The sequence below is a fragment of the Sciurus carolinensis genome, chromosome 1 (assembly GCF_902686445.1).
Source record: "Sciurus carolinensis chromosome 1, mSciCar1.2, whole genome shotgun sequence".
Taxonomy (NCBI): domain Eukaryota; kingdom Metazoa; phylum Chordata; class Mammalia; order Rodentia; family Sciuridae; genus Sciurus; species Sciurus carolinensis.
In genome coordinates this window covers 95,930,267-95,956,891 of record NC_062213.1, presented here as the reverse complement: position 1 = coordinate 95,956,891, position 26,625 = coordinate 95,930,267, and the positions used below count along the sequence as shown (strand labels likewise).

The window sequence follows — 26,625 nt, the reverse complement described above, 5'->3', positions numbered from 1 at the left end:
CAATAAGAAGTTTTTTAAATAAGAAAAAAGATAATAATATGTATAATTAACATAAGATACTGCAAATGTAGAATAGTGATGACTAGGTTTGTTTTCTCCTAGTAGCTTCTGTTTCAGCACTCCCCGCCCTACCGCAGGGTTGAACACAAAATGCTTTACCACTGAGCTACATCCCCAGATTATTATTTTTCATTTTGAGACAGGGTGTTGCTAAATTGCCCAGTTTGGCCTTAAACTGGCTTAAACTGTGGGTGTGTGTGTTGTTTTGTGGTACTTGGAATTTAGCTCAGGGTTGCTCTACCTCTGAACTACATCCCCAGCCTTTTTTGTTTTTGTTTTGAAACAGAGTCTGCTTATTGCACAGGCTGGCCTCAAACTTGTCATCCTCCTGCCTCAGCCTCCCGTCACTGGGATTTTAGGTGTGTGCCACCACACCCAGCATAGGTAGTGATAACTAGTACAATGTATTCCAGCTTTAAAAATGAACTCATATACATTAGTTCACATAATCCTCTCAAACCTAACAGATTGCCTTGGTCTCCACTTTACGGAAAAAGGCGGAGGATGTAGCTCAGCGGTAGTGTGGTATCCCTGAGTTCTGTATCTAGTAACACACACACACAGTAAAATTTGGCTAGGGCTTAAGGTCAGTGGAAAAGCACAAAGCAAAGCATTTGCCCAGCAAGAGTGAAGCCCTGGGTTCCCAGCACTAGCGAAAAAGAGAAAAGAGAGAGAAAGAAATTTTGTCTTTGAATCTATGTAAGGCAATCCCTAAAGTGTTTCTAAAGAAGGGAAAATGCTGCCGAAATGCAGTTGGGGAACGAAGTAAAAACGAACTAACACATAAGCAACTACACAGCGTTCACAAGATTCCTCACTGGTTTTGAGTGAGAATACAATGATTTCCGTGACGTGGGTCAGTCCCAGAGACTCAAAAGGAATAAGGTTTCTCCTTATTCCTCATCAGCAAATATTTATTAGAGATAATGTTGGCACGAATCTAATTGGTTTGCGCACGTGGGTTAAGGCACTTTTTGCAAAGTGATAATTGCACTTGCAAAGGAGCACACACTTGCCTGTGGGATACATTCAACTCAGGGAGCTGGCTCCATACCATCTGAGGGCGTTTGCTCTGAGACTACTTAAAGGTTGGTGCTCGGCTCCCTCCCCTGCACTGCCAGTTTGCGGATAGGCTTCGTGTCTCCCGAAGCCACGCACGGACAGTGCCCAGATTCCCAAACCCACCCTTACTCCAGGAATAAGAACACACAGACATATCGCGCGTGCGCATTACTGCGCGCACGCGCAGCCTCTCTTCTTCCTGATCATTTCGCAGGCTCATCCGACCACCATGTAAGATGCCCCGCCCCTTTGAGGGCGGAGAAGAGATTCGATTGGGCAAGTTGGCTGCCCATCAGACCGGGCTCGTTTCTTCTCAGTACCATTGGTAGCGGAGAAAAGATCAGTCCTCAGTCGTCTGCCTTCCCCCTGGAGATCCACCGCCACTGCGGAAGCAGCTATTGGCGGAGACTGTAGACCGCCACTGCTCACTTCCGGCGGGGGCCGCAACGATTTCTCCCACCCCCTCCGTCGCTCTCAGCCTTCCCACCCCCCGCCCTTCCACCATGGCCGCCTCTGTGTGGTGTGAGAAGCTGGTCCTCCGTGTCCTCCTGTAGCTCTACTGCCTCACCCTCACCCTCTAGGGCCGGATCCAAAGGAGCCTTGCTCCCCAAACCTTGGGGCACCAGCCAGGAAGATTTCCTAGCCCCTACTTCAAGGGCAGGACTCCTCTTTCCCCCCCACCTCTAGAGGCAGAAACTTAGGGTTTTCCCTTCTTCTGTTAGGGTCAGAAGGCAGAAAGGGCTCCCCTTCCACTTCTTCAGGGGCTGAAGCCTCTCCTAGCCTACCCACAGGGGCACAGACCCTTACCCTACCGTACTTCTGAGCTAACGGCTTTTCTTCATCCCTGCCACTCCAGAAGCAGCACTTGGAGGACAAGCCGCCTTCGCTCCCTCGGCAGGCGCGGCCTTTCGGAGAGGAGGGCGGAGTGCAGAGGACAGGGGCTCGTGCCCTCCCCTCCCCCACTTGTTTATCTTGCCCCTCTTCCCTGGCGACCCAGAGTTCCCCATTTCTAGGACTTTCCACCCATCCACTCCCCGACCTTTTCCCGTCTCCTGGCTGCAGCCATGGAGTTACAGAAGGGAAAGGGGGCAGCAGCAGCAGCTGCTTCGGGAGCGGCGGGAGGTGGAGGAGGAGCGGGAGCAGGAGCCCCAGGAGGGGGGAGGCTGCTACTTTCAACCAGTTTGGATGCCAAGGATGAGTTAGAGGAGGTAGGTGTGGGGGGTGGGAAAGGGAGTTAAGAAACTGGGTTGAGGGATACTGGAGCGGATATGGGGTGGGGGGTGGGGGAAAAGGCCTTCAAGTTTTTTCTAAGGCAACACAAACACTGCTCTAGTTTCCTGCTCCTCAAGGAAGAAGTGTGGGCCAACTTCCTGGATAGGTTGTCATAGTAACAGCAGCCACTAGTCTGAAAATGGGTGGGGGGTGTTCGTGATGGAAGTGATACAGCATCCAGTTTGACCGAATTTATTTATTTTTATTCCTTTTCACATACACACCACAGCTATTTTTTTTTTCTTAGTTGTAGGTGAACACAATACCTTTGTTTTATTTTTATGTGGTGCTGAGGATCGAACTCAGTGCCTCACACGTGCTAGGCAAGTGCAGCTACCTCTGAACTACAACCTCAGCTGCAGCACAGTTATTTTTAATATCCACTCTGTTTCAGACCCAGGTCATATCAAGTTGAGAAATAATGTATGTGTGTGGGAGTGTCTGGGGGCTGATAGGAGCTTGCAGCAGACCTTGGACCCTCCTTGTTAGTATTGTTGATGTGGTGCAGGCACAGCCAATTGCCATTTAACCAGGCATTTAGAATGAGTTCAGTAGCCTCAGCCACAGGGAATCGGGTGAGCAAGTGAATGTGACCTAGGGAACCATGTTCCTCAGAACAGATAGAGAACAGGGAGTTATTGAGAAGAATATGGAGTGTAGGGGCTCAGTAGGAGAGTACTTGCCAACCTTGCCCGTGCCCTGCGTTTAATCCCTAGTACCTCATTTAAAAAAAGGATGGGGTGAGGCAATGCCATGGAACAGAATGGGAATTCTTAGGGAACTAGGTAGTTTTCCCTCCCATCTCTTCCCAGTTTTTCTTGCCCCTGTCTCTGCTGGCTCAAAGTTGATCACATATCCCTTTCTGTTGCTACACACAAGGATATTGATATAGGAATATAAGACCCAGCCCAGAACTGAGGCATTATTGCTGAACTACTTGTAAAGCCTATTCAATGCTTCAATTCAGTGGTTATCCAGAGACAGGATGAGGAAATTAATAGGCCCTGACTATTCACTGTTCATTTTGCTGCTTCTGACTTTGCCATAGCCCTTTATCAGACTGTAGGCAGGCAGATAGATGAAACTCATATTTTATTTGAAAAACTATTAGTTCAGATACAAGATGGTGGAACTTTGTAAATCGAGGTGACTGGATAGCAACTGTGGATTACCGACCAGCAAATGTCTACTTGTAGTTTGGCTTCCCATCATGCTTTCCCCCAATAATTCTATGAACATTTAGATAAAATTTGTTTTCTGTAGTTTTTTGTTTTAACCAACCAAGGTAAATATAATTAGGAATGTAAATGATACTTCAAAAATAATGTATTACAAACACAAAATTGACTTAAAAAATCTAACTTTAGGGGCTGAGGGATAGCTCAGTTGGTAGAGTGCTGGCCTTGCAAGCACAAGGCCCAGGGTTCAATCCCCAGTACTGCAAAAAACAAATAAACAAACAAAAAAACCTAACTTTAGGGTTACTTGGGAATTTGAATCATCCACTTTTTTTTAAAGAAATGACCACTTTCAGCACTAGAAATATAGTTCAGTGGTAGAGTGCTTGTCTAACACATGTGAGACCCTGGGTTCAATCCCTGAGTACCACACGGAGGAAAAAAAAAAGAAGAGAAATGGTCGCTTTTTATGTCAATATATTGAGCCCTGTGTTGTAGCACTGGAGCTCTAGGGTTGTACAAAGTCAGTAATTTTACTGCTTATGGTCCCTCTATCAGTTTGTGTGAGAGGGAAAAGACTAAGGGTTGGGATAATCTGTTTATTCCTCATCCTGATTCCTACAGGGGTCATCATGCTTCTGATTTAATTCAGACCACAGGGTAGGACAGCATCCTGTTCTGAGCAGTAAACAAAATGGTATGGCAGGAGGAGACCACAAAAGAAGGGAAGCATTTATTTTCTTGCTTTTTTAGACTGAAAATGAACTTTCAGCTGTTTCCAACTGTTTCCAGGGAGAAGAGGAAGGGAGGGTGTCTGGTTTTTGTTTTTGTTTTTTTCCTAATTTCCTTCATGGTATAGATGTTTCTTAGTGTGCCTCAAGCTCCTCCACTCTCTTTCCTTCCTTGCCCTTTGTCCTTTGCATTCAAATTTTCCAGCTAACCTTGCCACACTATTTTCCCCCCATGTGTGTGTTTCAGTCAACTCTGCTAGACCAGAGTGTCTCTAAGGGCTCTGGCTTCTTCCTCTGGGCCCCCCCACAGATCTCTACACACAGAAGTTATCAAACCCTGGTTGTTGACCAGCTGACCTCTGCTTGTTTTGGCTCTGTAATTTTCCATCACAGGTTTATCTATTCTGCAGGAATGCAGAGGTAGCTTTCTGACCATGTATACTTACTTACTGTGTGTTGAATTTTATAGGAAAGTAAAATGGGTGAGACCCAAAGTCTGCCTTCCACAGAGTTTATCTTCTGACAACTTGAACTAACACACCCACAAGAAGGTTTAAAAAAAACAAACAAAACTGATTAGGATATTGAAGAGGATGAGGTCATTATAGTTGGATATGATTCGAAAGGCCTTTTAGGCGCCTGGAGTATGAAGCATTAGTCAAGGTCAGGGACTGAAGCTCTTCTACCCAAGGGAGTGTTTGTTGTATCCTTTCTTCTCTTTGGCCTCATTCCTCCCTTTGAAGACCAAAGTCTCCTTGCTCATCCCCAGCCCAATCTGGGGAGGGAATGGGATTAAAATAGGATTTTAGAACATGTACTCCTACTCTCTTGAGCCTTTGCGGCTCCTGGTTATTCCTTTGTCAAGGAGGGACCAGCCACTTTGTTTTTTTGTTTGTTTGTTTTTTTGGGTACTAGGGATAGAACTCAGAGGCCCTCAACCACTGAGCCACATCTTCAGCCCTGTTTTGTATTTTGTTTAGAGACAGGGTCTCACTGAGTTGCTTAGTGCCTCACCGTTGCTGAGGCTGGCTTTGAAATCGCTGCTAGGATTACAGACATGTGCCAACTGTGCCCAGCTACAGACCAACCACTTTGAAGTAAGGCTGAAAGCAGGCGCTGTGGTCCAAAGAAGTCAGAACTTCTTAAAGCTATGAATAGGTCTTAGTGTTGCATTTGATTAGAAGTATGCCCTGCCACATTTACCCCAGGGAATAATCTATATCCTCTCTAGGGAATGGGCTCTGAGTCATTTCCAGTTTTTTTCCATAAATCATCGTTTCACATATAAGGAACTCTGTTGTGGAATATAGGTTGTCCTTCAATATCCATAGGGGATTTGTTCTAGGCCCACCAGAGGATGCCAAAACCTGAGATGCTCAAGGCCCTATGTCAGCTCTGTGGAAAAGAAGGGTTACCTGTGCTTGGAACCCACTGTTCAATAACTCCTCACTGTTATGGGTCCTTGAGGATTTTGCCCATTGGATCATTTCTTCCTTTTCTGAAGACCATAGAATTTAGTCGTTTAAGGCCCTGATGTTCCATAAAGGAGCAGTATATACCATATACTCCTCTTCCACCCCCACCCAGTACTGGGGCTTGAACCAAAGATCCTACCTTGCTAGGCAAGTACCCCACCACTGATCTACACCCCAGCCCATTTTTAATTTTTTGAGACAGGTCTTGTTAATTAGACCAGGCTGGCTTTGAAATTAGAATCCTCTGGCCTTAGCCTCCTGAGTAGCTGAAATTTATACTGTTCATTTTTTACCACACAATATATATTGACTGAGGGTGGAAAATGCGAGGTTAGAGTTATCCCTCTAACTTGAGACTCCAGTGTCAGTACTCAGCTTCAGGTATATACTGGCAGATATCTATTGCTGTTGTGGTAGTTATGATCAGGCAGTCTCAGTACTAAAAAATTAGTAGAGGAGCTCCTGGAGATGATAAATATTTACTCAGCTCTCTGAGATGCTGTCGTAGAGGGCTTGCTCTGAACAGAGCCATTCTGCCAGCAATTGTTGGCAGCTACATGTATGATTTCATCTTTACTAAGGGTCTCCAGAGACTGGGGGAAGAAGGATACTGTTACTGGATTGTAGGAATCTTGTTTCCTGTGACCCTCTTTGACATCCTGAATCGTAATTAATTCTCCATCCTGTAAGGAGAAGTAATTTCTATAGTCACAAATAGTGTCTTTTATACTTCTGTTGCCTGTAAAGAACTTCCCACCACATTTCTCTTTTCATTGTGTTTATCTGCTTGTCCAGATTCTGGACTCTCCTGCTTTCTACATCCTTAGCTGGGCCTCCCTGTTTCAAGAGGACACTTTGTCCTTAACTGGGCAGTAACCCATAGAATTGATTCAGTTCTCTGAGCAGAGCTTGGAATATCCAGGAGGGGCCTAGAGAAACTGTTCAACCCAAGGTCTCTGAGGGTTAAATCATAGCCAGAGACCCGCCTGCCCATAGGGCTGTGTAGCCAGCTTTACAGGATTTTGGTACAGAGTCCATTAGGCAGGCCTCTTCTAGAAGTCAAAGGTTTGCAGAGGATAAATAGAAGAGGAAGTGTTTCAGCCTACTCAAGCATTTATTCATGACCTGTGGTAGGGGGTTAGTTTTCAGGACTCTTTAAGGAGATGCAATTAGAAATAGTGGCAAAAAAAAAAAAAAAAAAAATAGTGGCAATTGGTTTGGAGAGTCTATTCCTTGTAGGTATAGATTTGTGCAACTGATGGGCTTCCCTGCAAATTGAATAGCTTCTAATTCAACCAAGGCTGTATGCTATGCTTTCAGATTTTTATCTAATCAGAGCAACCTTGTGTTATAGGTATTATGTCTTTTTAAGATAAGAAAACCAGGGTTTAGATAGTCTAAATAACTCATCCAAGATGAGCCTAAGTCTAACTAGCAAGGTCAGTTCCTTCTATACTGTGTTTTCTGTCAATTTGCATTAGCTAGCTGCTGTTTGACTTCTTTTTCCTCTCTCTGTTGATTGAGCAGAGATTTCTTCCTTTGATAAAAAACAGTATCTAGAATTTTAGGATGCTATGCTGCTGCTTGTTCACTGTCTCCCTCCACTCTGAAACTGCTTGTTAACCTATGTTGGATACAGGAGTCCCAGCAAGAATAATCTAGACCTAGCAGCTAGAGCAGCTAGAATAACTGACTCTCCAGTCCCTGATAAGTGTCTGAGTATCTTGGGGAGAAAGGGATGAAATTAAAAAAAAAAAAAAGAAACCCAGCCTGAGGTTTTTCCTTCCCTTTTCATATCTGAGGTGGACTAGGTAATGATGTATCTCAGAGCTTGTTGAGAGGTGGTTTGTAAGAGTCACAGCTCAGCTTTAATGTGATCTCACAGCTCCTTGTCACAAGTACACAGGTGCTATTTATTAAGGTGGAGCCTGCTGATTTGTGCTAATTTGGGAGATAGACCCAATATTTCCAGTGACCCGGCAGCTTTGGGTTTATTTTAGGTTGAAGTTTTGTAGCTACCAAAGCTGCTTACATTAACACACAGTCTGACTCTCTGCCCCCTTATCTTCTTACCCTGGATAGACATATACAACCTCAGTATGATGATCAAAGAAACATGATTGTCTTTCATGCTTAGGCCTTTCCCATTGTCCTTATATTCAGTTCTCAACAAGATGTTTTATTCTGACCTCTAAGGTCAGAGGGAAGTAAACCAACCTACCTTTGTTACAATTTTACCAGCATCATTATCATTGGGGATCATTTTTCCTTAAACAGTTTTTGGGTTAATCCTCATGATGAAAGTTTTGAAGGACTAAGGTTTAGGTGTTGATAGTGGAGAAATTTTCTGACTTAACATTAGATATGTTTTGCCAATATCTTAACAATATTTAGTATTAAGTGCATCTTTGGAACAGGGACTGGTGACTGATATCTCCTTAGAATGTTGAGCACATACCATGTTTGGGTGGCCTTTGAGACTAGAGTGGTCCTTGGATAGGCTTTAATACAGCTGTCCCCACCTTTGTTTAACTAGAGACCTTGGCAAGTTTTAGTTTGGCCTTTGTCACTCCTTTTCTTTCCTCGTACTCTTTATTGTTTTGTTTTTTTAGTTGTTGATGGACCTTATTTTATTCATTTATTTATATGTGGTGCTGAGAATTGAATCCAGTGCCTCACACATGCTAGGCAAGTGCTCTACCACTGAGCCAGAAGCCCAGCCCAATACTCTCATTGTTTTTTAAGTTTGTTTTTAGCATTTTGGGGCACATTAGGTAGAACAGTATCTCCATGTACTTATGTCTCTCTGCTTTAGTACTTACCAGTAAGTACATGGCAGTCTTGTTTTACCTCCCTCCAACCTCCTTGGGATTATTTTGAAGCAAGTCTAAGGTATATTATTTCATCTTTTTTTTTTTTTTTTTTTTTTTTTTTTTTCAATGCTAGGGATTGAACCTAGCATGATCTACCACTGAGCTGCACCTCCAGGCCTTTTTATTTTTTATTTGAAATGGTCTTACTAAGTTGCCCAGGCTGGAGGACTTGGAACTTGAGATTCTCCTGCTTCAGCCGCCTGAGTCATTGGAATCACAGACATGTACTACCATGCCTGGCTTCATTTCATCTTCAAATAATTTATATGAATGTCTATAAGAGAAGGATATTTTTTATCATAGACCCAGTTCCAATATCATATCTACAAATATTAACAATACTTTCCCTTAAACCACCTCCTGACCCCACCTCTGTCCTCTGTCAAGTTTTCTGGAAGCCTCATGATTATCTCTGTGCTTGCCTTTTATTTCTCTTCCTTGTGGCTGCTGCTTTCTCTTTTTACTTCTTATTTGCCTTACCATGCCTCACCCCCCAAAAAATTTTAACAGTTTCTTAATATGTAATCAATACTTCAAGTCAGTAATCAAACAAGATTCATACCTTGTATTCTGTTGATAAAATTCTTCAATTTTGTGTGTGTGTGTGTGTGTGTGTGTTTGTGTGGTACTAGGGATAAAACTCAGTCTTGTGCATGCTAGGCAGGCATTCTATCACTGAATTTCATCTCCAGCCTGATTCACTCTTTATTATTATTAATTTTTCTTTCTTTCTTTTTTTTTTGGTCAGTGCTGGGTTTTGGACCCAGGGCCTTTTGTATGCTAGGCAAGTGCTGTACCACTGAACTACATTCCCCAATCCTGATTCTTTAATTTGTTTAGTAACTATTTCAAAATAATTTCAAGCTTAAAAATTATAATACATAGAACTCTCATACACCCTTCACTTGGATTTACTAATTATAAGTATTTGCCACATCTGCTTTATTATTCTATATATATAGACATTTTATCCTTTTGAAACTAAGTATCAACCTTTAGATTAAAATGCTTCATTGTATTTCCCAAGAACAAAGATTTTTTAAAAAAATACTTTATTTTTTTATTAACATGCCAATTATGTGTGTTATATTTCTACACATGCCTGCAGCATATACTAATCAAATCCAGCTTCCCTTTATTCACCCTTTCCTACCTCTTCCTTTCCCAACCTCTAATAATCACTATATAGATTCTTGTTGACTTTTTTTTAGCTTCTACATACATGAGAAGTTACATACATGTTTTTCTGTATCTAGCTTATTTTACTTAAGATAACATCCTCTTTGGTCCCATCCATTTTATTGTAAATGATGGGATTTCATTCTTTTTTGTGGCTGAATGAAATTTCATTGTACAAATTTATCATTTTTTTTAAATCCATTTAGCTGTTGATGGGCAACTAGATTGATTCCATACCTATTGCGAATAGTGCCACAATAATCCGAGGTATACAGGTATCTCTTTGGTATCCTGATTTTATTAAGAACAAGAATCTTCCCTCACATAACCACTGTTCCATTATCAAGAATGGATAATTTGCCAGGCATGTGGTGGCACACAACTGTAATCCCAGCAATTCAGTAGTCTGAAGCAGTTCACAAGCTCAAGTCCAATCCCTGCGATTGAACGAGACCCTGTCTCAAAATAAAAAGGGCCTGGAGACTTAGTCCAGTAGTAAAGTGCCCCTTGGTTCAGAATTCAGTATCCCCAGGGGCTAGGGGAGGGTGGGTAATTTAACACTGACATGTTGCTATATAACATTGACATGTTCCTAGTATCTGATTTATAGTACCTATTCACATTTTACCTGTCATCCCAATTATAGCAGTCCAGGATCACGCATTGTATTTAGATATCATATCTCTTTATTACTCTATTATTTTTTATAACAGACTCATAGTCCATTTTTGTCTTTCCTGACCTTAACCTTTTTTTTTTTTGACCTTATGACAATTTTTTGACAGGTGAGTTACTTTGTGGAATATCTCAATTTGGGTAGCTGGGACTCCAGACATGCCACCACACCTAGCTATCTTCAGTGCCATCTTATCAGAGGCATGTGATGTACTTTGGTTCCTTAGTTGAGGTGATGCTGTCTGGGTTTTCTTACATTTATTATTTTCCCTTGGAAATTTATAAGTTTGAGCATTTCTTCTTTCTCTTGAAAGTTTTACCTGCTGGTAAGCATCCATTGAAAGTATTTGCCTGAATCAACTATTATTCCTGCTATTCCTTCTACATTTGTTAGTTGGCTTTCTATAAGGAAGAACTTTCCCTTTCTTTCCCTTTTTTTTTTTTTTTTTTTTTTTTAAGGCAATTAGAGCTACAGACATGATCAGGTGAGAATTTTTAAAAACTTTTTTGGGGCCAGAAGTACTTTATAGGTGGTGCTGCACGCCTATAATCAGAGCAGCAAGAGGATCACGAGTTCAAAGCTAGCCTTAGCAACATAATGAGGCCCTAAGCAACACAGTGAGACCCTGTCTCTAAATAAAATATGTAAAAAAGGACTGGGGATGTGGGTCAGTGTTTAAGCACCCCTGAGTTCAATGCCCAGTACAAAAAAAGAAAAAGAAGTAGTACTTCATAGGTGGTACTGACAAACTGTTAATTTGTTCTCACCCTCCCCAGAGATTGGAAAGGTGTATGAACATTGTGACGTCAATGACAACTGGTGTCTCTGAAAGAGAGGCCAATGATGCCCTTAATGCTTATGTAAGTATAACACTCCTCATACCCATTTCTACTTCTGGAAAGTTCTGAGATACAACCAGAAAGATGCAAAGATTAAGTGACTAAGATCTAGGGTACTAAAGTTCATGTCTTGGCTCCCTAATCTGGGTTTCTCAATTCCTCTTTTACTGTGGAAGTCTATCTTTTGGGGTCTTCAGTGTTTATAAATAACAGCATTTTAATAAATTCAGTTCTGTAGTAATTTTTTTCTTTGTAAATCATCTCATGTATTTTATCTTTAACATTTTCTTTTTTTTTTTTTTTTTTTTTTGTGTGTGTGTGCTGGGGATCGAACCCAGGGCCTTGTGCTTGCGAGGCAAGCACTCTACCGTCTGAGCTATCTCCCCAGCCCTTCTTTAACATTTTCATTGATCTGTGAAGGACTTAGAGTACTCTCAGGTTCACAGTAAATGTTCAGTAGGTATTACTTGCTTATTATTGTATATTATTCTTATTATGTCTTCATTTTAGAAATTTCAGAGAGTCGATGATTTGCCCATGGTTATGGTTTGCTAGGTATACTTGTTATTCCATGACTGGCTCTTAGCAGCTGCCTTTCTACTGAATGCTGCTAAGGTCTGATGAAGGGGTGAGGAGGATTTTTGGTTGTATTTTTCCTATATTAAACACTCTTTTTTCTACCTCTGGCTTACTTCAGGTGGTTAGAGAAAGGGTTATCCCTTCCCTTCACCTCTCTCCTAAAAACAGATATCTCATCTTTTTTTGTTACTGGGAATTGAACTCAGGGGTTCTTTACCACTGAGTGTGTCCTCCAGCCCCTACTCTCATCCCCTTCTTCTTGTTTGTTTGTTTTTGTTTTTGTTTGGGAGACAGAGCCTTACAAAGTTGCTGAAGCCAGTCTCAAACTTGTGATTATCCCACTTCCCAGTTGCTGGAAGTACAGGCATGTGCCACTGTGTCTGCCTAATTTCATCCCTTTTAAGAGAAGAAAATAATCAGATTCAAGAATTGATCATTCTCTATTGTATGTTAGGAGGCCTGAGTTTTCTGGGAGAAACTGTGCTTGAACTTGAGTACCAACTACCTTTTTCCCTTCCTCACTTTCCAGGTTTGCAAAGGTCCCCCCCAGCATGAAGAAATTTGCCTGGGCCTCTTTACTCTTGTCCTCACAGAACCTGCCCAAGCCCAGAAGGTAAGACACCTGCTGTGGACCCACAGACCCTTCTCAGTCGTGATCTGGGAATACGGCAGAATTTACCATTTAACTAGGGCCATATCAGACTCTTGACTACTACTGAATCACCTTGTTCTCCAAATGTAATTTCAACTCCCTTTTTGTTCTTAGTGAATTGATTATTTTTCAAGTTCTTTCTATTCCCAGATCCTAAAGCTAAAGGCAAGAAAAGGCAGTTGTGAAAGTGAAAAGCACTTATATAGATTGAAGTTATAGGTGTATGACGTGAGGCTCAAAGGGCAGGGATTTTATCCTCGGGGAGAAGAAAACCATTGTAATGAGATCAGTGAAAGTTCTTACCCAGAAGAGCATGATCTGTAGTCAATGTAGGTTCTGTCATTGGTAGGTGAATAGAAAGCTGTCTTAAAATTGCAACAGGTAGCTGGGAATGCTGTTGCCACACCTGTAATCCCAGCAACTTGGGAGGCTGAGGCAGGAGGATTGCAAATTCAAAGCCAGCCTTAGCAATTTATCGAGGCCCTAAGCAATTTAGCAAGACCCTGTCTCAAAATTAAAAAGGGGCCAGGGATGTGTCTTGGTGGTAAAGCGCCCCTGGGTTCAATCCTCAGTATCCAAAAACAAATTTAAAAAAAATTGCAGCAAGTAGAATTTAGACAACTGAGGTCAATGTTACCTGATTGATAAAGCAACAGTATAATAAAGATAAATTGGAAGCTGGGTTCTGTGGTAATCCTCACTACTCAGGAGACTGAGGCAGGAAGATCACAAGTTAAGAACAGTCTGGACAATTTAGTGAAACCCTGCCTCAAAATAAAATAAAAAAGGGGCTGGGGAGATAGCTCAGTCGGTAGAGTGCTTGCCTTGCAAGCACAAGGCCCTGGGTTCAATCCCCAGCCCTGCCAAAAAAAAATAAATAAATAAAAAATAAAATAAAATAAAATAAAATAAAAAGGACTGGGGATGTGCCTCATGATACAGCAGGTACCTGGCATGTATGAGAGACCCTGGGTTCAATTCCTAGTTCCACAAAAAAAGAAAGAGTAGAGAGTGCTGAAGCCCAACTTACTGAGGAATATAGTAAACCTAGTCTGTAGCCCTTGGTTAACAGAAGAGACATCTTCACACAGGATGGTATAATTCGGGTCCTTCCTTGAGGTGAAGGACTAGGCAGTATGATCTCTTTGGATTCTGTTCTTTTTATAATAAAGGAGCAAAATTAAGTCTTCTGCCTTCCCATATTTCCCCTTTCCATGTCCTTTGAGTCTTGGCATGATGATTTAAAGTATGTGTCTGGCCAGGTGGGGTGGTGCATGCCTGTAATCCCAGCAGCTTAGGAGGCTGAGGCAGGAAGATTGCAAGTTCAGAGCTAGCCTCAGTAACTTAGTGAGGTCCTAAGCAACTCAGCAAGACCTTGTCTCTAAATAAAATATAATAATAGGGCTGGGGATGTGACTCAGTGGCTAAGCAACCCTGGGTTCAATCCCTGGTACCAAAAAATGTGTGTGTGTGTGTGTGTGTGTATCTGGAATCTGGCTTAAAATGTTTGACATAAGAATCTGGCTTTGGGGCAGTTTGATTTCCCCAGAGTTGGGGAAACTCAGCGTTCTGTTGACTCTTTCCTGAACAAGGGTGATATGGAAGGAAGCAAACATACTCTTTGCCCAGCATTCTTCTAGGCTGTGTCCAGAGAAGATCTCATTTGATGCTTCCAAAAAATTGAATTATTTGGTGACTTTTTTCTCTCCCTGCAAACTGCTCCCACTTTACCAGTGTGGTAACTTGGTGGTTAGAGATGTTATTCTTGTTAGGGATAACCAAAGGAAACTCACTCCCAGGGATAAGGATAGGATGCTTATGTTCTTCTGGCATAGCAGTTTGGATTAACCTCAGGGGAAGGATTTATGGGCATAGCAACCTGACATGTTTGTACTTTTCTAATGCCAGCTGGAATGGAATAGGGTCTGAAGTTAGGCAGATGGTGATGCAGCAAATATTCGAAATCCTTGGTTCCCAGGAGAACCCAGATGATTTTGGATTAGGTCTCTGTTGAGTAAAATTGCTATTTCATTTTTATAATGAATTTATCAAGATCCTTGAAAATGAATATTTTCTTCTTTTTTTTTTTTTTTTTTGTTTTTCGTATTGGGGTATAGGGGATTGAACCCAGAGGCATTAACCACTGAGCCACATCCTCGCTCTTTTTAATATTTTATTTAGAGATAGTCTCCCTGAGTTGCTTAGGGCCTTGCTAAGTTGCTGAGGCTGGCTTTGAACTCAGGATCCTTCTGTTCAGCTTCCAGTGCCACTGGGATTACAGGTGTGTGCCACTGTGCCCAGCAGATCCCTTTCATTTTAAAGAAATTGTTGGCAAAGATGAGGGTGGAAGGTTTAATTTTTTCTTATATGGGTTTTTTCCTTTTTTTAACTTTGTTTTTTATTAGTTATTAATGAATATTGTACAAAGTACTGAATTTCATTGTGTCATTTCCATATATCATGCTTGATCATATTCATCCTCTTTTTTGCCCTCCTCTCTCTCTCCCCATTCTCCCATTCCTCCTGATCTCCTTACCCTTCCCTGACCCTGATGTTCCTGCTTCTACTTGCATCTATTTTCCTGCAAATGACATGATTTTATTTTTCTTTATGACTGAGTAATACTCCATTATATATGTATACCATTTTTTTTTATTCATTCATCTGTTAATGGACACATAGATGATTCTATATCTTAGCTATTGTGAATAGTGCCCTAATAAACATGGGTATGTAATTATCTCTTTTGTACGTTGACATCATTTCCTTTAGATGTATACCCAGGAGTGCTATAGCTGGGTCATATGGTAGTTCTAATTTTAGTTTGCCCTCTCTCCTGTTGTAGTAGGAATTGAGCCCAGGGGTGCTCTACCATTGAGATACATCTCTAACCCTTTTTATTTTATTGTGGGGGTCTTGCTAAGTTGCCAGACTGAACTCAAACTTGTGATCTTGCTGTCTCAGGCTCTTGAGTAACTGGGATTACAGGCATGCTCTACCATGCCCAGCTCTATTCCATGTTGTATGGATTTTTACAAAAATTACAATTAAAATCTCATTTAAGGTCTGGGGATGTACCCCAATGGTACTGAACTCTTAGCACGTGCAAGGCCCTGGGTTAGATCCCTAGTACTTAAAACAAAGCAGCAGCAACAAAAACAAAACCTTTTTTAGTCATCTCAATACAAATTACTCTTACTGGCTGGAAAGGTTAGTTGATTGTTTGTTTCAGGTGACTTCTAAATCAGACAGGGTAAATCAATAAACCTCGGTGATATATCTGGTATTTTTAGTTCTTAACCTGGCATGGCAGTGTAAGAGGCCACTGGGCTCTGTTGTAAGTGCTTGTTATATCATATGATGAATTAGGCCATCCAAACGCAGCAAGGACTAGAGCACTCCTCTTTTTGTATTGTGATAGCCCCATGAGGGAGGCATGTGCTCTCTCTAGAGAGGTCAGACATCTCACCTTGGGTCTCATAACTGATTGACAGCTGCACCAGGATTCACGTTCACATGTAAACATTTCCAAGTAAATCCTTTATCAGTGAGCCTCACACTGAGTTCCCAGATCAGGCCTCTTCAAAAAATGGTAGCGACAGAATCAGGAGGACACAATTTTAGGTGAGTGAGGAGCTATCTGGTAGTGACTCATTCAGAGATTTTGAGCCAAGTCAGAGTGTGGTGGGGGAACTGATAATGTATCTCCCTTGAGCTTTGATCCTTCTCCCTAAAAAGGTGATTATCTTGTGAAATAGTTCTGTCCTGAAAGTGTTTTAGATGGGAGTTACTGATAAGGTCTGACTTTAACGCATTATTTCAGGTTTCAGCAAGAGATCTGTTTTCTGAAAGTTTATTTGAGGTTAATTCTACCTTTGGAATAGAAATCCCAGAATGAATTTGAGATTCAGTTGTTCCTGAGTCTCCATAGGCCAACAACAAGGATGAAAGAGAAGGTAGTGGAAACTGAGTCTTGACTCATTAGAAACCTGTCCTAGGCTGGGCTCCCAGTAGCTTTGGGGGCTGAGTCTTAGAAACTTAATGAGACCCTGTTTCAAAATAAAATGTAAAAAGGGCTGGTATGTAGCTCAGTGATTAAGCACCCCTGGGGTCAATCCCAGATACCAAAAAAAAAAAAAAAAAAGAAGAAAGAAAGAAAGAAAAGAAGAAAAGGGGGAAAAAAAAAAAAAGAAAGAAACCTACCTTGGTAAAACATGAGCTGAGAAGCCTCTGTCAGTTCTGGTGGCAGCTTCATGGAGTTAGGATCAGCACTAACTCCATCTGGGACTTCTTGGTGGATAGAGATGTTAACAGTTAAGGAGCAAACAGGTTAATTTTGTATAGAAAGTAGAATATTCATGGGGTGAGTTTTGTTCCTTCTTTATTTGATCTGCCCTCTTGTCATTTCTTAGGAATGTTTGTATTCTTTGAGTTTGCTTATTTCTTATTTGGTATCTGAACTAAACAACTAGGAGCAGGCCTGGTCAGGAAACTGTGGGTAAAGAGGGAAGCTAAAGCTGTGTAGGCTCTCTACAAGCCAGTAGATTAAGGTTATTGGAAAGGGTCTTACATCAGTGCCAAGGTCTCGTTCCCTCTGAGAGTCAAGATCCCAGGCCCACGCATTTCTCAGTCTAGGTACTTCTCTTAGCAGGCAGCTCCAGAAAGAAGACTGGGGGCTGAGTCTAGAACATCACTGCTGTCCAGAAGGTCAGGCTAGATGTGCTACCTTAGCACCATCTTGTCACCTTTCCTTTCTTTGAGACCCTCTGCTTTTCTTCTCTGTTCCTTGCTGAGTTTTGTTTTGTTTTTTTCTCCCATATGCTTCTCTCCTAAACCAGTCAGCAAACTGGCACAGAGGTTGGTAAGACAGCTGGCAGCATCAGGAATATGATACTCTTGGTACCCAGCTGACAAGTGTTATCAGCAGTTGTGGTTGTTAAAGGTCCCAGATGGAACATGAAATCAGGCAGGCAGTATCTGCTCTCTTCATCTGACCCTGTATCTCCTGAGGGAATTGTCTTCATTCCCTGTCCTGGGTCTCTTCTACATTTCTGGAGTTTTGACTTTGAACCGATAAGGCTCCTCTATGTTTAATGACTGTCTTTGGCCGAACACAGATTTTCCTTCTGCCTCCACTTCCCTGATCATCCTCTACCCATTCTGTGACTTACCTCTGGGAAGGCTCTAGGGCTTATCTGCCCAATTTGCTGACCAGCATGTTAGCAGTAGTTCATTGCCCTGCCAGCAACCGCTCACCACCCCACCTGCTACCTCCCCGTTTTTCTCACGCCTTGTTTGTTTGTTTAATGGTCTCCCAACCATCCCCCAGATGGGTCAAGGATAAATTCTGCTTTGGGTATGAAAAGTTTGTGGCATATGGAGAATCTCTGCTATTGTCATCAGATGATTGATTTGACTTAAGGATAAGAAAGGCAGGAGGAGTCCCGCATCACACTAAGGCCAAAGAGCAACTGGTCTTTATGTGTACATCTCTTTTCAGTACTTAGAATAAAGAATTTAGAATGTAGCTTCAAAGCCATTGCAAATTCTTACCTCCATCCCCAGCAGGGTCTTTCTCTTTTAGTTATTTCTCACTTTGGTATAAGAGGTGGTTAAGCATGGAATCTGGAATTAGACTCCAGGATTTTAATCCAGATTCTTCTTTTGATCTCTTATGTAACCTGGGGTGATTTGCTTTAACTTTTCTGCCTACCTCCTCATCTGTAAAACTAGAAATCACAAGGTAATATCTAATTCAAAGGGTTGTTATGTGTATCAAGTATAATAATGCATATAATACAAGGCAAATGAATATTAGCTATTATTGTTACTCTTGATGCCATCCTTGCTTCCTAGCTACTTTATAGGTTTTTGGATGAGACCCTGACAAGATAGAGCCAAGCAGGCTAAGGGGGCTACTAATGAGATCCCCTAAGGCATTCCCCCAGGAGTCTGAGCTCACTGGAAAGACTAGTGAGAAAAGCTCCAAGAGGAAAGGAAGCAGTGACTGTCACAGAAAAACTTGTCTTACCTTCCCTCCCCCTGGGGTAGGGATACTGAAGGACCCTTCTTTCAATACTTGACAGAAGCAGAGGGCATCCCAGAAAAAAGAAGAAAGACTTTTAGTCAAGAAAATTCAGTTTGGGTTTTCTCCTTTCTCTCTGAGTCCCTGATCCCTTAGTGCTTTCTTTGCCGCATCTGTCTGAATCGGATCAGGTCTAAAAACCTCTTGGTTAACTTTATGACTTGTTCAACTAAACCCATTCTACAGTGACCTTTTACTGGCAGATGAAAAGCAGATGGCCTCCACCTGGTTTTGCTCAGCTTGTGACATCAAACAGTATGATACTTCCTGAAAAGGGAGGTAGGGGGATAGGGATAGGACTCGGAAGTTTGTTCAGCAGGCTTTCCTGCCTTATTAGAGAATAGCTCAGTGCTTTCTCCCCAACCCTGTGTGACAGAGCAAGGGGTAAATATGGGGTAAAGGAGGCCTATGGGAGGAAAATATCCAGAAAGGAAAGTTTCATTGCTACTCATTGTCTCACTGATGTTAAGTTTAAGAGACTAAAGGGCAGGAGGTCTGCTGTGGGTAGAGTCAGAGCTTTATCCTCAACTAACTGCTTACAAACTTTGCTTTTTTTCAGTGTTATCGAGACTTGGCTCTCGTGAGTCGTGATGGCATGAATATTGTCCTGAACAAAATCAACCAAATACTTATGGAGAAGTACCTAAAGTTGCAGGATACCTGCCGTACTCAGGTAAGAAGAAAAGAAGGATCCAGGGGTTGTGGGTGTAGCTCCGTGGTTAAGTGTGTGCTTAGACACTGTATCAGGTCTCAGTGATTTGTTTGTGAGCTTGTTCTGCCTGTCCCATCTTGGAGCCCCAGAGCCCTCATGGGTGTATCATGCTCAGCAGTCTACCAAGGTACTGTTCTTCATGACCCCTGTCCCCCCATGCCCAGGGACATAGAGGCCCTGGTCCTTGCCTTCAGGAAGTTTAGTGTATTCACAGTGGCAAAGTGCACACTACCTGAAACTAGCAAGAACCCCAAAGCAGCTGCGGTAGACACCCGCCCAGCAGGCTTCTGGGAACCTGCAGTCTGTCTTCACTGACCCTTCCCTGCCTTGCCACATTGTGGAGGGTGGGAGGGCAGGAGAGAAGGGGAGTGGGTTCAGGGACAAGTGGCCAGGGTGGGTGGAGCAAACAGAAAATACAGAGAAACCACAATGGGATTTGAATTTTCCCCATGCATTCAACCAGAGGGATGAGCTAGCATGTGTTCGTGTTCTTGCAATCATGTGACTTAAAGTGACATCAATATGTACACAACTGACTAACAAATAATGAAGCAAATGTATCAATTTGTGAAAAAAAAAAGTGTGTGCTTAGTATGCACAAGGCCCTGGGTTTGGTCCCCAGCACCAAAAAAGAAAAAGATCACTCAAAGACACAATCATGGGGATGAATCCTCTTACAGAGAAGGGAAGGAGGAATTGGGGTAACATACCCACTACTATCGTGTACCTAGCTTGTGATATGTTTAAGTTAGCTCCTTTGTCAAACTCACAGTTCATGCTCTTCATATTTTTTCTTCTCTCTAGTTGGTGTGGTTGGTACGGGAACTAGTGAAGAGTGGGGTTCTGGGAGCTGATGGTGTTTGTATGACATTTATGAAGCAGATTGCAGGTGAGTTTGATGTTGAGAGCATAAAGAAAGGAGAGGAGCCCAGAGACTAAGTCTAGGCAATGATGAATGATTAAGCACCTAAGGACCCTGATTCCTGGGTTACTTAGGCTCTTTCCTTCTGATACAGACATCTGGCTTCATGTGTTTTAGGAAGAAATTGATTGAAAAATTATAGGGGCCCTTTTGAAGCAATAAGTCTTTCTTTGTTTTCTTTCCTGGTAGAATATTTGGCTTATTTTAACCAGGCTTCTTTCTGGGTTTTTGTGGCATACTGAATTAGGAAGGAATGGGGAGAAAAGTAAGGAGAAATAATTTGTCCCTATGTTGTTACGCTTTCAGAAACCTAGACATCTTCCCTGGCTCCACCCCTACATTCTGAACAATTGCTCCCTAATAATTATGAGAACTGATTGGGACCAGTCTGAGGGACAAAGGATATTACAGAACAGACCCTGACATTTAGGTTTCATTATCATTTTGGCATTGGTGACATCTGTCTGAGCCACTGAATATGAAAGAGGCCTGCCTGAGTTACCTTTTTTACCCTCAAGATTGTGTGTTTGTTTAAAAGTCACCCTCCTGTTTTACCTTATTATTTACCCACTGCTGCTTGGCCTTCTCTTTAGGATTTTATGTAACACCAATGCCCCTGTTTTGATGTGTTTGAACCACAATCTGTGTGATGTGCCACTATGTGAACATTGATATTTTTAATTGGGACTTAGGGCAAGGTATAGCAGTGTGGTGCTGGTTATTTTTATCCTTTCTCCAGCACTTTCTTCCCTATTTGGCACTCCCAGCTCCCACTTACTCTCCCAAGACTTTGGACTGGCATTGCTGCATATTCATTTTGTCCCAGGAAGTTCCATAACAAGAACTGAAGACTGATACCTGGAAACAAGAAGCCTATGTCCTGTTGTGAGCTTGAGCACAGGACTCGGGACAGCCAGATGCTGGGCTGCAGTGTTGCCAGCCACTTGCACTTCTCAGGCCCTATTTGAGACATCATCCTTTCTTTTCAACTGTGGGATTCCTTTTCAAGGGCCAACTTGTTCCCATTCCAGTTTCCAGTCTGGAATAGCAGAAGCTCTGGTATCTAGAAAAATTCAGAATATTCCCTTCTCTTCTTTTCTCCCTGGAAGCAAAGAGGGAAACTTTTAAAAGTCTGATGGAAGAGAAGACAATTTATCCTAATACTCAGGATAGCAGTGATGGAATAACAGGATAGACCAGCAAGATGAATGAAGAGATAGATTAGCTGAGTTGCTAATCAGAGCTACTGTATTCTGATTCTTTTTTCTTCCCTCCCTGCCCCCCTTTAAAATCAGGTGGAGATGTTACAGCCAAAAATATCTGGTTGGCAGAAAGTGTTCTGGATATCCTGACGGAGCAGAGGTAGAGTCCATCGTGAAGCGTGGGGCAAGATATGACCATAAGGTGTATAAGTGTAGGAAGTGGAGAAGAAGGATTGTGTGGCCCCAAAACACTTAAGGTTAGAGAGGAGGAGGCCAGAATCAGGTGGGGGAGGCAACCATCTTGATGGCAAGTGAAGAAATTAATGCTATAGTATGGCCCAAGGGATGAAGGAGTGGAAAAGAAGGGCCTTGTTTTCTGAGCCCAGGAAAAACCAGTTTCATCTGATAAGGGTTTATTTTTTGATCCAGACCTCTTTGGAATGTTTATCTTTGGAGGGGAGGTAGGGGAAGAATGAGCTCAGCAGAATAGGGCTCACCAACCACCCAGTCCTAGCAGGTACCTCTTCTCCCCTCCAAACCTCTCAGTCAAACATATGCTGTTTTTGAAGTGGTGCAGGGGTCAGCAGGGCTAGAGAGGTAATAGAGATCCTGATCCCCCAAATAGGACTTGGAGGCGCCAGTGGTGGAGAAAGGCATATAGGGCTTTCTGGCTGATTCTTTCCCTTCCTCATCAAACTAAAGGGCCAGAAATTTTATGAAGATTATTCCATTTCTGAGTTTGTTTGGGGATGAGGTCTTCCCCTTTGGTATTGTAGCCCCAGTCTTCATTTTGCTTAACTTTAGAGTCTCTCTCTGGATAAGGATACCACAGTGATAAGATTCTTGAGAGTGCTGAGAGTGTCCGTATTGTCTACATTTTTAAAGAATGGACCTCCTCCCATAATTCACACTTGTGAAAGCCACACTGCCAAGCCTGAGAACCACACAGGCCTGCTTTGCAGTGCCACCTAGTGCCTGGCACAGATGTGCAGCTGTACTGGACCTGGCAACATGGCACTGGCATGAGCAAGATCCTAGCAGTTTCTTACCAGGTTTCTGCTGCTCTTAGATATCAGTATTTCTTTACTGTCCTGTATTAGAAGGCCTCACTTGCATCCTCTTTTTCTTTTTCATGCCATTCTACAATTCAGATATGTACATCTTTGTTAGCAATCTTCTTAAAAAGTGATTTTTCTCATTTTATTCCTAATTCCAGGTATATTTTGTCCCCATGCCTTAAAACTGAATTTCCCATATAGGTGTCAAATAACAGCTTGATTAATTGCCTACCCTTTCCCTACCCTCCAAAAACTCACATCTTTTGGTGAAAGTGAGTATTTCAAAGTTTAAACTGTCCTTTTCCATACCTTCCCTCTTACCCCCTTCCAAATGTTTTTAGGGCTATAGAGGTAAAAGGTAGCTAGGGGCAGGACTCATGCCCTTGGCTAGTGATTATTTTGTTTGTTTGTTTGGTTGGTTGGCTTTTGTTGGGTTTTGTTGTTGTTGTTGTTGTTTTTGTTGTTTTTCTCCTCTCTGAAAGGAAAATGCCAGATTCTTTTAATTAGGTGACTTGAGCACTTTTCCGGAATCAGGATGTTGCCTGGTTGGATTAATTAAACTCCCTGTCTTGTTCCTCCAGTTCCTGCCTTCCAGCAGGAGTGCCAAAACCATTATAAACCTTTGCTTGGGGGATATTACTCCACAGGACTAGCATGTGGAAACAGCATTAGAGATTTTAGGAATCTTCCCACTGTGTTTTTGTCTCTACCTCTTTTAAAGCGGTAGGGAACAAATAATTCTTTCATTACCCTGTTTTCCCCAGGGAAATCTAAAAACTCCTGGGAAAATGAGCTTTGCCATCCAGAATCGGGTTCTTTTTTTCAGACTGTGATGTAGAACAGGTGACTCATTGTCTCAGGGTGGGGGTCTATGGGAAGAGAGTCGGGGAAAGGTTTGTGGCATGGTAGACTGCTAATGACAAACCTGATAGAAGGGCTAGCACAGTGTGTTCTGAAAACTCCAGCTCCTGAAAGGGTTTTGGAAATCTCCAGAGGTTCCTGCACTACACTTAGGATCTGTTGACTTAACAAAACTTTTCCCCATAGATGAACTGAGGAGAAACTGGTTCAACCCTGTCCCTAGTACCTCACACATTGCTTGGCACATGATGGGCACTCAGTAAATGTTTGAATAAGTGAGTCAATGAACAGAATTATTTTATTGGCAGCTACATAAGTAGTTACATGGTAAGAAAAGGTTTTTTCCCATTTGGCTCCTATTTTTATTGGTTACCAAATAGAGAAAATTATTAAGTTGTCTTTCTGTTAGCTGGTTGAGTTTTGAGATAGATAATAATAGCCTAAGCAAGCAAGCGAGAAAAAACAAAGAACCTCCTCCTAGTGTCTTACCGTCAAACATTACTGAGTCACTGAAGCCAAGTTTAGGCGGGTGATCTGGGAGCATGCATAGGTCTGTAGACAGAGTATAGGTGCAGTGTCTCTCCTCCCTGCAGGGAATGGGTACTGAAGAGCAGCATCCTCATTGCCATGGCTGTTTACACATATCTCCGCCTCATTGTTGACCACCATGGGACTGCCCAGCTCCAAGCCCTGCGGCAGAAGGAGGTGGACTTCTGCATCTCACTGCTTCGGGAGCGGGTGAGGAAGTAGGATAAGATCAGTAGGGGGAAATGAGATCCTTGATGGGATGCTCTTATCGGTTTCATGCTCCAGGACTGGAGATTCCTTTTCAGATGTGGAAGTGGTTCAAAATCTAGTGTTTTTCATTGTATTTAGATAAGGGTAGAAGGAGGGAAAAACATTGTGGAATGACCCTAGTTCCTAGAAATGCTGACATTCTAGGGATTTTACTGGTCATTGTGTCAGACACTGATGTACAACAGACACGAACTGTTCTTGTATACCCACTTAAGCTGTTCTTGTCATCCTATCACCTACCCAAATAATTGCCCCGTTCATGTGGTATTATGAATTGTCTACTGTCAGATCTCCCAAGAGAAAGAGATCTTAGAATTATGTTAATATGATGACTATTGACCACATTTGGTAATTTAAATTAATTAATATCAGATTTAAAAGTTTCTTAATTACATTAGCCACATGTTGCTAATGGGTATTGTTTGGACTGCATAAATGTAGGTCATTTCCATTACCACAAATGGTTCTGTTGGACAGGAATTTTGGGGTAGGGTGTTTGGGACTTCACTTGCCTGTCTCATAATTTTGGAATCTTAGTTTCCCTGAACTAAAGCAAAACAGTGCTGGGTGGAGAGGGGAATAGATGTAATATGAAAGCCAGCAGGGCTTCAGCACCTCCCAGTAACTTCATCCTTGGTATCAGTCCCCGGCTTCCAACTCTCTTCCCTAAACAGCTAGGAACCAAACCCTTGATTCTAGAAGAAATCATATAGTCCCTTCAGCCTTCTTCCCTTCCCTCCCTAGAACATGCTGTTCCTTTGTCCTCCCTCCAAAAGGTAAACAACCCATGTTTTTATTCTCTTTCCTGTACCCACTTCCTTCGCCTCCCCATATCAAGTTCATGGAATGTTTGATGATTGGCCGGGACCTTGTAAGACTACTTCAGAATGTTGCTAGGATACCAGAATTTGAACTGCTTTGGAAAGATATTATCCATAACCCTCAGGCCTTGAGTCCTCAGTTTACAGGTAAGTAAGCCCCTGGGCATCCTGTTCTTGAGAAGCGGCAGGTTAGCCTATATGTCCTATATGAATTGAGAGGGCAGAGGTTAATGGGTAGGACAACCTTTGGCAATCAGATACAGGAAGCTTGGGACAGAGTAGGTTTTGCCAGGCACAGCTGGATATTGGAATGGCAGAAGTACAGAACAATTCATGTGGTTCTTAGACAGTCCCTACTTGGCAAACTCCAGCTGTCATTACTTCTAAGAAAATAGTGAGACCAAGAACTATGATCTTCTTCCTCTCCTGGAAGCTCCTTGGCTCAGTAGATGAGCTAATGACCAGTCTTGGGCTTTACTGAGTCTGGCAGAGAGTCAGCGGAGGAGCTGGAATTAGTCCTGTTAGAGATGGCGCCTCCCTGGAAGCAGTCTGGCCTCTAATTCCAAGGATCCAACTTGGCCAAAATCATATGTAGGGGAGAGAGGGTCTCTGTGTTCCTTCCCCTGACATGGTCCTTTTAATGTCCTTTTCCCTCTCCCAGAGTCTTGGTATGGTCCGAACAGTGACTCTTCAGCTTTGCTCCCTAGCCTACCTCTAACACACATGCATGCACACACACAGAGCACTCTCTTCCAGGATCTGAGAAGTGGGGAAAGTGCTGGTGCTACCTGATAATGTACTACCCTTACATCAAGCATGTATCAGGTTACTTTGAGTGTCTCTTCTGTATTAGGCACACATATTTTAATTCATTTAACCCTCAGAACAACACTGTATGATGGGTATTTTACTTCCCCCCAACACACACACATAAAGAAACTGAGGTTCAAAAAAAAAGAAACTGAACTGGGCATGGTGGTACACACCTGTAATCTCAGTGACTCAGAAGGCTGAAGCAGGAGTATCAAAAGTTGGAGGCCAGCCCAGGCAACTTAGCAAGCCTCTGTCCCAAAAGGAAAAGGGCTGCAGATGTAGCTCAGGAGTAGAACACCCCTAGGTACTCTACCCCAGAATCACTCCTTCAAAAAAAAAATGAAAGAAAAAAGAAAGAAAGAAAAATTGAGGTTCAGAGAGATTAATGTGCTCAAGTGTAAGTGATAGGCAGGATTTGAATCCAGGTCATCCTAACTCCAGAGCCGTGGTTATGCCACTATATCACATTGATTCAAGGATCTAATAGTGGAGTCTTCAGGAGCAGGAAGACAGGCTAAGGCTTCCCATATTTTTCCCTTAACTTTCTCACCTGTTGCTAACTGCAGTAATGGGACTAAGGGACTCCGTAAGACCAGCAAAGGAAGGGAATTAATGTAATAGGGATGTAGTTGGTTGGGACAGAACATACAGATGCTGGTTAGAATCCCCTTGTGTATCTATGCTTGGACTTACCTCATGAACAAGACCACCAGCCTTCAGTACATGACCCAGCTTCCCCACCTGCTTTCCATTTCTTCTGGTCCTCAGGTTTCTCTC

The 26,625-nt window shown here is 42.4% G+C and overlaps 1 protein-coding gene and 1 non-coding gene across 2 annotated transcripts in view; both read left to right on the top strand.

Annotated features, from left to right (window-relative positions):
* The first annotated feature begins 1,590 nt into the window (after nucleotides 1–1,590).
* Ints3 (integrator complex subunit 3) overlaps nucleotides 1,591–26,625 on the top strand; it is a 40,580-nt gene continuing 15,545 nt past the window's right edge. Inside the window, exons 1-8 of the mRNA XM_047562971.1 lie at nucleotides 1,591–2,330; nucleotides 11,283–11,366; nucleotides 12,454–12,537; nucleotides 19,221–19,334; nucleotides 20,178–20,262; nucleotides 21,591–21,657; nucleotides 24,010–24,154; nucleotides 25,053–25,182. Coding sequence (XP_047418927.1) covers nucleotides 2,187–2,330; nucleotides 11,283–11,366; nucleotides 12,454–12,537; nucleotides 19,221–19,334; nucleotides 20,178–20,262; nucleotides 21,591–21,657; nucleotides 24,010–24,154; nucleotides 25,053–25,182 — 853 coding nt within the window. The 5' untranslated portion in view covers nucleotides 1,591–2,186. The remainder of the gene's footprint in view (nucleotides 2,331–11,282; nucleotides 11,367–12,453; nucleotides 12,538–19,220; nucleotides 19,335–20,177; nucleotides 20,263–21,590; nucleotides 21,658–24,009; nucleotides 24,155–25,052; nucleotides 25,183–26,625) is intronic.
* Trnaa-ugc (transfer RNA alanine (anticodon UGC)) lies at nucleotides 13,366–13,442 on the top strand. The gene has a single exon. It is a non-coding gene; the product is annotated as a tRNA-Ala (tRNA).